This window comes from Gavialis gangeticus, unplaced genomic scaffold (genome assembly GCF_001723915.1).
Source record: "Gavialis gangeticus isolate Ggan-Ray unplaced genomic scaffold, GavGan_comp1, whole genome shotgun sequence".
NCBI classification, from domain to species: Eukaryota; Metazoa; Chordata; order Crocodylia; family Gavialidae; genus Gavialis; species Gavialis gangeticus.
Window position 1 is genome coordinate 11307310 of NW_017729002.1, and position 11587 is coordinate 11318896.

The window sequence follows — 11587 nt, forward strand, 5'->3', positions numbered from 1 at the left end:
AACAGTGCAAATACTAGTTAAGGCTTTAGGGTGAGTGGACAAAAGTACTGACTGTGTCTATTGAATCCTTGACCTTATTCTTAAAATCACCCAAAGGCACCAGTTGTGGTGATTCTTCTGAAATCAGTAAACCTAGATTAAAAAAAAAAAAAAAAAGAGGTCCTGGACAACCAAATCTTTTCACACTGCATTCCAGTCATCATGTAGCATAACTGATAGCAGTCAGTGTCAACCTGAGCCCACTTGAACAAGCAACCTAATGGTAAAAACCCATATATTCCAATCTCAAATATTTGTTGTTTTATAAAACAGGCAGTGCATATTCCAGTTGAGTGTCAGGTGAGAGAATGTTAATTTATGAATGGTAGGCTAACTTTTGGAATAAGTACATGATAACTGCCCATTTCATATGGAAAGAAAAGTGATGGATTTTAAATTTAGAATTTAAAACACTAACATTCCATGACAGGGATTAACAAGAGGATTATAGCATATCTGATGTAAAATAGAATTATAATGTGGCTGACATACTGTAAGAGATGAAAGATTATAGTGTGTTGATAGTTGGAAAAGGAGTCCGTCATTAATAGTGATTATATATAGGAAGGAAAGACTTACTATAGGCCTGATATGTAAGTGGAAGATGATTAGAGGGTCTGAAACAGGGGGAAGAGACACCATGTATATAACACAAACATAGGAAATTATAATGAAGCTGATAACATGAGTAACACTTGCTGGGAAAATGACTTTTTTTTAAACACCATTTAATGGTGATACAAGTATTGTTCTTCTCTCATAGAAACCCAATAAACCAGGTTATAAATTTAAAGTGAATTAAGTTTCAGAAGAAATCAAATAAACTCACAATAGCATGTGCAATGTATTTATCAGCAGAAATGCTATAATAAATTGTATTCAAAAGGTTGGTGTATTGAAGTTTTTAACTAACCAGGAAAACATCTGCACTTCAACAATCTGGTACAATCACTCATTTTATTAAGTAATTACTCAAGAGGATATCATATTATAGTACTAACTCTCATTTCAATAGCAGAAAATACCTATTCTAACAAATGATCTGCTTATTTTTCTGCAAACATGGACTCGTTTTATAAAATGAGCAAGGTAATTATCACTCAAGGATAAAAAAATAAATCAGCAGACAAAACTTGATTATATTTAAAAACAGAAAACAATACTCCCATATTACTGTTGACAGCTTACAGTAGTTAAAATTACCCCTTTTAAAGGCTTTAATATGAGTCCAATGAATTTCATGCTGTTTGGGAAATTGACAGAAGGCTCAAATAGTGTTTCCATTTAAGTGTTTTTTTTAAGATGCATTTATTACAGCAGTGCAGTTGTTTCCTATTACTCATATAATATACTTCAAATAAATTAACAGATTCCTCTGGTGAATTAAACTGCTTACCTTTGAGCCTCTCTCATTAAAAATAATTTCAACATCTAAGATTTTACCAAATTGCTGTAAAGAAATAGAAAAGTCACATGAACATAAGAAAACCTAAAAACTTCACAACAGATATAGCATAAATAGTTCAGAGATTTAGAAAAGTACATACCATATATAAAATATGGGTAGTAGTATGGAGATATACGTGGGTAATAAACTACCATACAATCAAGCACAACAATGTCAAATCAAAAAGAGGCTGAATCAAGCGTATGTTATTTGAGAAATTTGGTGCCAGTTACAACTATGTCACTTTCCCTGTGAACATTCACCTACAGCAATTAAATGAAGTTGCACCTACTAATAGAGAACCAAGTTCTGATCAAAATGAAGAGAAGTGAAGGGAAAAGTCCCAACATTTCTCCATACTTTTCAGTGGCCTTTCATTCCTCTGTTTCAGTAGGAGTCACATCCTATTGTGCTAATCCCTTTAGAATGCAGCAATCACCACCTACCAGACAGGTGTTAATTGCTGCATTCAGAAAGGATTATCACCACCTCCCCTTCCCTCACCCCCTTCTCCAGTCCTCTTCTGTACTGAGGAATCTTGGGTCTTCCTGCAGTTGCTCAGAATGGAATGAAGAGGAACAAGGTATCTTTCCTACAGCTACTTCCTGCTGTGAATAAAGATATAGGGTGAAATTCTGGCTTTACTGAAATCAAATAGGAGTTCTGTCATTGACTTCAGTGGAGCCAGGATTCCACCCATACCCTTTAGGAGGTTCTCCCGCAGCTTCCAGTGCCCCTGTAGGATAGTGAAGAGAAGCTCCTAACCAATGGCCTTTTTTTCCTCAAACAGGCTCTACACTGTTATCATATAACATTACTAATTAGGAGGGTTACTTGTGCATTAGAAATATCTACTTATAACAATAGTAACTATTATCACTGATACTATGTGCACACTCACAGGACACTAGATATTGTTCATGTGTGCAAAACCCTAGGCAAAAGAGGAGTTTGTGGTTGTTTTAGTGAAAAGAATGAATGCTAAATCCAAGCAGTATTTAGCATGGGTAAGTGAGAATACTTTTTGATGTGACATAGTTCATGATGTGATGCTTTCCAATACATCATTCAGCATGTCATGTTCTGTTATTTCATGTGTCATTAACATGCCATGTGAAGCAGTGCAACATTGGTGGGGCAATGTGACACAAACAATATATTAAAGTGGAAAGACACAATCTAATGCAGACAAATGCAGAATAACCTTAATGCTTAATTATTCTGAAAACTAGGCTTTACACTAGTGTACTACCTTGTTCTTAGTCTTAAAATATATATTAAGTACCTGGATGACAAGAAAGGTAGAGGTATGTTTTAAACTCATTAAAAAGCTTTAACATTCCATGGGAAAAATCAGCAGACAGTTGTTATCTTTTTCTTTTTCACACTGTTACATTTATCCTCTGATTAGCCCAATGTGTTAACTGCTTTCAAGTTTAATTTATAATTGGTTTACACAGAAAGTGGGATAAGGTTGAAAAACACATGATAAATAAGCCTATTCTCCTATATTCGTGACCCTAAAAAGGACTGGTCTTTACAACATCAAAATGCAAAATCAGACTTAATTTCAGAAACTGAAATTTGCATTTACAGAAATTTCCTACCAATTTAGCAGCTCAAATTTCTTTGCACTTCACCCATTTCTTTAAAAAATACTGTACAATCCCAACTTGCCAGCGTATTTAGGGATCTCTGTTTGGTACTGGGAGGCTGAAGATACTTATAGTTGTAATACTGTTAATATAACCACATCATTTGAAATTGGAGAAGTCCAGGCATCCTCCAGTTTGAAAGTTAGATTTATTTTGGTTTTCTAAATCTTAGTAACTCTGAATACCAAAAGAAATGTAACTTGTTTAAGATAAACTTCAATGCCTTAAGAAACCTATCATTTTATGTATTTGGAAATGGAACCTGTTTTCTGAGGTTTTCTTTTCATGTAATTTGAATGGATTTACATACATTTTCTCTACGGAATTCTTATAAGTTATAAGGTATTTTATGCTTTTGAATTGCGACACGTATCGCAGCAAATATTGTATTGAAGTGAACTTATCTAAAGCAAGGGGCACCTGCCCGTTACAGGCCCTAAAATCTCCACCCAGTAGTGAGCTCAAGATGCCTGCACTTGTCCTCACTAGTCCTCTGCAGTGAATGTAAGTGCCTAAGGGAGGGCTGCTGAGCAGGGTGCTGCAAACAGGACAAGCAATTCAGCTCAGCTGCATGGCACTTCTATGCTGCACCTAGTTTGGCTTGATCCAACCTCTTCACAGGCTAGATCTGGCCCAGGGACCATGTGGTGCTAAACTCTGAGTAGAATAATTCAGGCACAGTAATGTGGAAATGTTCTTTTTTCTCAGTTTATCCCACTTCTGTCCTATGCAAAATACACTCTCAAATTCACAATCAAATAAGAAGCAACACCCTAAACACGTTTTTAAAAATTGAAGTGAAAAATGTATGTGTTTACCCTACTGAATACAAGTTAGCTACTTGATAATTTTTGAGCCCTGTTGACTTTTAAAAGACTGTACTGGGACTCCTATACACTATGCATAATATATATGCCTGCACTAATTTATCACACACACACACATACACACACACACACACAACAAGTAAAATAACTGCAGGTTTTTAACCCACTCCAACAGGCTGTTCTAACATGAGCATAAGCCTGTATGTGTCATTCATTTTTATTAAGATCATGTAAACAGGTGCAGAAAAAGGAGTTCCAGCACCAGACTATGATCTTGTGTATTCTGTTCAATCATATGCAATTTGTGAAAGGAGCATTAGCTTGTGGCTGGATCCAGCAAAGAATTTAGATGTTGCACTACTCAACACGGTAAAACCTAACTTTTAGTCACCTGGGGCATATTTAGACAAGCCCACACACGTGCTTTGCAGCACCACAAAATGCACACTGAGCACATCAAAAGGTTCTCCATGCTGCATTTGTGCAGTACAGAACCCAAATTAGATACTGGGAAATCCTGGTATCTAAAATACCAAAAAAACCAGGGCAGTGCACATGGCCACAGCATGCACCACCCAAAACCAGAGCTTAGCTAGCCAGAGCCACACTCTGGCTGCTGGCCATGCTCTACATGCCTGGATCACTGCCACCGAACCCCAGGTAACACTGCTGGAGCCAGCCCAGGTGCTGGCCCTAACCTCCCCTACCCCACCTGGGGCAATTTGTCACACACAAAAGCATGCATGCAGGGGTGTTCCCCAGGGACAAGTAGCAGCAGCACAATAATGTCCCCAGGGAAATGCATGTGCACATTTGTTGGGACATACCCCTGGATTCCAAGATGGAATCCACTTCTGACAATTGGCCTTAGGACTCTTCCTGCATTTCAGCTGATGACTGTTAATAACGTAAAATGTACAAGCAGTACTTAGAGAAGAGAACAGCACACCCATGCCTCTTCTCTTGTACGTGCCCTAATCACTGGCTAGGGAATCACAATCCCTCTTATCTTCTTCTTCTGGCTAGCTGGCTCTTGAATTCTTTTCTGAAAAGTGGTACAGCTTCGACAGAAGGTGTTCCACCCTCACACAGGAAAGTACAGCCTGCAGCTAGGTAGTTAGGACACTGTACTGGAAAATAGACAATGTGGGCCTGAACCATCTTCGGCTGAGAAGACCTTATAAAGCTAATTTCTCTGACTTTCTGGGTGAATGCTCCAAGTACTGGACTATTGCTGAAAATAGCACCACTACCACCACAAATTGGTTCCATCTCCTGCTCCTGTGTTTTTGAATGAGTGTCTCTGGGTGCTATGTTCTGTAAGGAGCATATTCCTTTAAGTGTGTTAGATGTGATTAGGGTGTACCTACAGGACTGAGTCCCTCCTTAGATAGAGGAACTCAATCCTGTTTGAGGCTACAGATAAGCTTAGGAGTGAACAAGTAATTGAGATGTTTGGCTCTGTCAAGATGCAGACCGTTCTGGTTATGTGCAGGAGTAGAAGTTTGGCATCCAGGGAACTTTACTGGTGAAAAAGTAAGCGCAGACAGAGGAGACAGAAAAGAGCACAGACAGAAGTGCAGCTCCCCACAGAGAAGCACCGTGAGTTATCATAGCAATCCCCTGCACCCATCAGACATACACTGTCAGGTTCTGGAGGTTGAGGGATCAAGCTGCAGCTTGCAGCAGCTGTGAGTCTGCAGCCACTCTCTCCTAGTCCTGCCCCTCCCACCTCTCAGCCCCAGTGCTTTCTTCAGAATGGGAGGTGGAAAGGGAACAGTAGGAGCTCAGTCTGTGGGTTGTCCAGCTGGCATTGCAGGGTGGGGTGGGTGGATTGGAGCTTCCCCACATTGGGAGAGCTCCATCCCTCCTATCCCACCCTCCATCACTGGATGGGCAAACCCCAGACAGAACTCCCTCCATTCCCTTCACGCCTGCTCCCATTCTGAAGACAGTGCTGGGAGCAGGGCTGGCCTGCATCAGCCCAGCCCTGATCCCACTGCGGGTGGACACAAGTTAATGAAGGTGCTCCACTTTGAACTGCCTTGAGCTGAATTCTAACGAGGGTTCAGATTGTCATGGGATACAGTCCTTTTAAAGCACTCTGCAGCCATGCTCTTCTGTAAGGCCACTGCTGTAGGGCACTTCAGGGGGCCAATCATGCAACAAAATGTCACTTGTGTCAGCTCCCTTAGTTATGTGCAGACACCTACACATCAATAGATGGGAGTTTGGAGGATTGTTCTCTTGGCTTAGGTACCTAAAGTTCTCACCTAAGGCATCTAATGGTATATTTATTTTGGGTGACTCTAGGATTGCTCTATTTTGAGCAACGTAAGTCATCCCTCCCTATTTGCATTATCTGATTATACTTCACTGTACACAAAAAACTGAACATAAAATATAATTATAGGACAAGCAAGGTAGGGTGTGAACCCAGTTTCAAACTTTAATTCTCAGGCGAGCTTCTGGTATGGGCTAGACTGAGCAAGGTGTAAGCTACGGGTTTTACTATGGATAATCAGAGGAGTAAAGCTAAAACACTGGCACAGAGGAGGACCCAAGAAACTTAGTGGATCATTTTGTGGATCTGGGCCTTGATTGTGAGCCCAAGTAATGCTTTTAATCCCCAAACCTATATAATCTAAAGGCGTCACAAGTCTTGAATAATATCAGGCAATATAAATGCTTTTCTTTCTTAGAAAGTGAGAAAATATGATATGCTGAAAAATCATGGATTTGCTATCAAGCTACAGTTCTCTAAAATGCGTCTAGGACGGTTTGTTCTTACAAATGGAACAGGCAAATCCAGCAATTGGTTATGAGCAACTGAATAAAGGATCTTACAATGGAAAGCATTAGATAAATTTTGGTATAGACATATATAACTAATGTAGTGCTATCAGAGGATACTGATATAAGCTATAAGTTATGATGCAATTGTTACATCTCCATGACTTCTAATAATATAAGTGTAGCACAACAGTTTCAACTTTAACCCTGCTCCCTTCAGGGTCAAAGCTAGGGCTATTTGGCTAACTTGAATCACTACATGCTCATGCAGATGTAACAGGTATGGCCTAACAGCTGAAGTGGCTAAAATGTATGCTTATGTACGTTTGTCTATACCTTTTGATTACAAGTTAATTGCACCAATAATGTAAAAAAAAAAGTTAAACGTGTCACAATAAGAAGCACACATCCAAACAGGAACAGAGCACTCACCCCAAACATCTGTCTGAGGTCTGGATCCCGGAATCTGAAGGGTATATTTGAGACATGCAGCCGTTTTGGCTGTGATTTGTTTTCTGTGTTTTCAGAGGATTGTGTCTGTTGCTGGCCGTCAGTCTGTGCTGCATCATCTGTCTGCTAAAAAGAGTTAAAGTAAAATAAAGTAAAACATGCTCTAACCATGGCTGTAGTTTTTTCATTCATAAAGGGTGATGAGCTTAACTCTTTACAATATAATTGAAAAGGAAAGCAGGAAGCATTCAAACACTGATGTACAAAAATAACCTAAGTTAGAAATGTAAAACATCTATTAATTCCATCGCTATATTTATTCCAACCACTCTAGACTGTCCAGGACTCGGAACAAACTAAACAGTATGGGAAAGAAGTTCAACAATGTAGGTTAAAAATATATTTTAAATGGTTTTAAAACCTGGTAGAAGTACCGTGGAAATATCTTTACTTTCCATTAATGTTTTCCAAGAGAAGAAATTGAAGCACAGTAACCACGCAACAGCCTACTACCAGTAATAAATTATACACTGTCAAGTGAAGCTACAACTTGGCTTTTCACACAGAGACCAGTAGGAACCTCCTCTCTATTCTGGAAGCAGGGAACACATCACATATTAGTGTCCATTTCATAAGTAGTGCTAATAGCCTCCAGGGATTCAATTTATCAAAATGAATAGTTAGCATTACAGAAAAGGCCTTAAATATAGAAGAATAATGTGTGGCAAAATAAATAATTTTAAGGATATCCAAGATAAAAATGAAACCCAGAAACTGGTCTTTGAAGATTTTCACATTAGAACAAGAACATATAATGTTTAATAGCACTTCCTATGGAGATGCTGTACTACGTTTTAAAGGAAGTGTTGTATTTAGTTTGCATCAGAAGTGTGGCATATTTGAGACCTAATTCTGAATTGCATAAATTATGATTAAATCATAAATGGCATTATGTCACTCATCTGAAAATTAAAATGAATCATCCTTAGTCAAACTGTACTTCGGAGAAATCTGTGTAATTTTCTTTGATGACAATATACAGTGCAGTGTGATTAATTAGGCACTATCTATAGATGCACAAGTGCATGGATAAGAGCATTTATGATTATATTTATGTATGTTAGAGGCTGATTTTTTAAATTTTCACAGGAACTAGGAGTGTAGAAAAGAAGAGGAAAGAGAATGGAGCAGGAGAAAACTGATGGAGAAAAATAGAAGAAACCTTGCATTTCTGCTTCTCTTTCATGCCTCTTCCTTTCCTCTTACATACCTCTTCCATATATTCGTTTTGCTAGTTGTTCTCTTGTCTTCTACTATGGTAGGTTAACTAGTATTCTTGTGTACACTTTTAAAAAAAAAAATATTGGAAATCAAGAAAACTCCCAGTTCCAGCTAGCATCATCAAACTCATCTCTCATGGCTGGAGTTCCCTGGTGGGACATTACTGTAATTATGACAGACAACATTTTTAGGACGAGAAAAACAAAACGTTATCATACTCTTTAATACACATTCACATACTACAGTGACAAGGGCCACAAAAGAACCCATACAGAATGGAATGGAATAGAATAGAAATACAAGTGATCTGAAGAAAACTACGGCTAAGTTTAAAACTAGCAGGAGTGGTTTCACAATGCTCACTATCTGTGCACTCATCAAGCAACTTGTTTGAATTCATCAAGCAAGTTTAAATAAATAAAACGTCTTCGTTCATCTTGTGTACTTCCTGTAATTTCTACCCAGCAAAAGCTTAGAGCAAACAACCATGTTGAGATACAGAGTGATGTTTTGAACACTTTTTTTTTTTTAATTCTTGAAGCTACTTGCCACTTGTGTGAGTCTCACAGAAAACTGGTGTAAGTAATTCAGGGTGGGGAGAGGGGTGGGCCAGGTTGAGGGGTGCTGCCTGGTCCAGGGTGGGCAGTAGGCCTGTGCAAATAGGAAAGTATTCAATTTGGATTCAACCAATTCAGAGGACAATGATCAATTCAGAAATTCAGATCGCTGTCCCAAATTGATTCAGCTGAACTGGCTTCGGAAGATTCGGCGCTGATTTGGAGAGATTCGGTGATTTGGCCATAGACTACAATGGGGAATCACTGAAATACCTATAACTTTGTCATTTTTTGGTCAGATTTGGATGAAATCAGCAGGGATGGTAGCCCATTCTGAGGGAATGAAGTCTACTAAGTTTCAAGGAGATAAGTGCTGGGAAACTGCACCTCAAACTGTTCAAAGCAAAACTTGTGATGCGTGATTTTGCGTGTGTGTTAATACACAGTGGGATGAAAACAGCAGGCATGGTAGCCTGTACTGGGGGGCTTTCCCAGTGCCAGTTAGATCTCCACTTGCCCACCTGTTTCTGGGTCAGCTGCCTGCCCATCTTTTGCTCACAAAAGGGACAGAAAGGCTGCAGAGGCTTATGTGCTGTTTGGGCCTCAGGGAAAGAACACCGTCACTGGCCAGCTACAGATGTCAGTCTTCCCCCCGCCCCCTGCCACCTGCTCCTCCTCCCTCTTATTAGTTTCTGTTCCCCTGCAAGACTGCCTTCCAGATCTCTGAGCCTCCAAATCTTTTCCAAATCTTTTCCAAATCAATTTGGAGGGGTATTTTTTGTCCTCCAATTCAATCTGGATTCCGTGATTCAGCCTTCGCATCAAGCCACATCTCTTCTGAATCAAACCAGTGACCGAAGCTTTGCACACCTCTAGTGGGCAGTTGGTGGATCTGCAGAGGAGGGGTGGTGCCCAGTTGGGAAAGGAGGGAGTCAGGGAGCTAGAAACAGCCCAGTCAGGGTCTGGCAGATAGGAACAGTGCAGCCTCAGGCCTGGGGCTAGCGCTTGGTCTTTTCCAGTCCTGGGGCTGTGCCATGAATGAGATTTCTTAGATCAGGATAATGTGATCTTGATCTAAGTTAGTGCACCTCTTCAACTGAACTGAGATCTGGCACACCATTTTGGGGTGATTTAAGCACTCTGAACTCCTACAGACTTGAGTATTTAGCTCAACCTAACCCTGGTTGAGTCAACCTAAATGTAATACCAGTATACCCATATGCTGTCACTTACATAACTGAAAGAAAAAAAAAAACAATGGGTAGAGGCAGGAGACACTATTACTCCCAGTTCACGGATGAGGAGCTAGAATAGAGCGAGTGAATTAATCTTTCTTCAGGTGACATAGTTAATAACTGCTATTCATCACTTTGGGTTTAATTTTCACATATTCTTGTGAATAATCCACAACTTGCAGCAGTACACCTATAACAATTAATGACAGGGTTGAAGGCTTTATCCGTTCGGCATGAACTGACTCTGCATTCATAGTGTCCAGCACCATGAGATGTCCACTGGAACTGGGGCCTTTAGTCACTACTGTCATACAAAGATTATTATTAAGTTATTAATTATTAAAATAATGCCAAACAATTGTGGAATTATTTTATTTCTGTACGCAGCCTTATACAAAGGTATGTTAAATGTGCAATAATTCATAACTCCTCCCTCTTGCTCTTCATCCCTTATTGGTTGTGATTTGGACCCTACAATCTGAAAGAGGCAGCATTTGAAAATGAAAATTGGGCACTCTCTTCTCATTGAGGTCCATTTTATTTTCTTTCTGCTAAATACCTAATTCTTTCTTCTTTAAGTTAGTCTAAACTACAGCTTCTAGTTCTAACTCAGTAAATCCAACATGTCAAGTCCAAATTTGCTTAGAGACAAAAAAAAGAAAAAGATAACTGAATTCAAGGCCATATCTTCACTGGGATCACTAATTTAACTAAAGCCGTGGCTCTCACCCTTTTGCCTACTGGGACTCACTTGCAAAGATCCATGGCCTGTCCCAACCCACACTCCCCTGGCCCTGGCAGTGCCCAACCCTCAGTCCCCTGCCCCCCCAAGGCCATGCTCATGTCTTTCACTCCTGACCCACAGCCACCTCCCCCCACCCCCAGCCCTGCTGGAGGGACCCCCAGCTGCCTCCATCCCACTAGCAAAGGCTATATATCTGTCAGATGCTTGATATGGTATAGCTTCCACAGAGGATACAAAGGGATGGAAGTCCACCTCAAGGTTTTCTTTTAGAAAACTCAACAAAAGCCACTTCAGGTCCTGAGAACAAAAATCCAGTCAAACTTGAATATTGATCTTTGCCTGTCATGTGTGTGAGTTGCAGCTTTACACTCACCTCCTGTGTTTATTCTTAATCAGATTAAACCCTTTTACTGTCAGGTCCGACAGAGCAATCAAGATCTCTGCCCACTCATGAAAAAGGGTTGTGAAGGAATGCAATTTATATGATGAGGAAATAGGCCTTTACATCAGATAATGAATAGTTTACAGCCCAGGTCAGGTCCTGCTGGTGCCTCAGCA

General features: G+C 39.9%; 1 protein-coding gene across 12 annotated transcripts in view; it reads right to left on the reverse strand.

Moving 5' to 3' along the window:
* Window positions 1-11587, reverse strand: part of RBFOX1 (RNA binding protein, fox-1 homolog 1) — a 2526522-nt gene that overhangs the window by 204262 nt on the left and 2310673 nt on the right. For all 12 annotated transcript variants that reach the window (XM_019507488.1, XM_019507490.1, XM_019507494.1 and 9 more), the window contains 2 exons: window positions 7194-7337; window positions 1436-1489 (listed from right to left, as the gene is read on the reverse strand). In XM_019507488.1, coding sequence (XP_019363033.1) covers window positions 1436-1489; window positions 7194-7337 — 198 coding nt within the window. The remainder of the gene's footprint in view (window positions 1-1435; window positions 1490-7193; window positions 7338-11587) is intronic.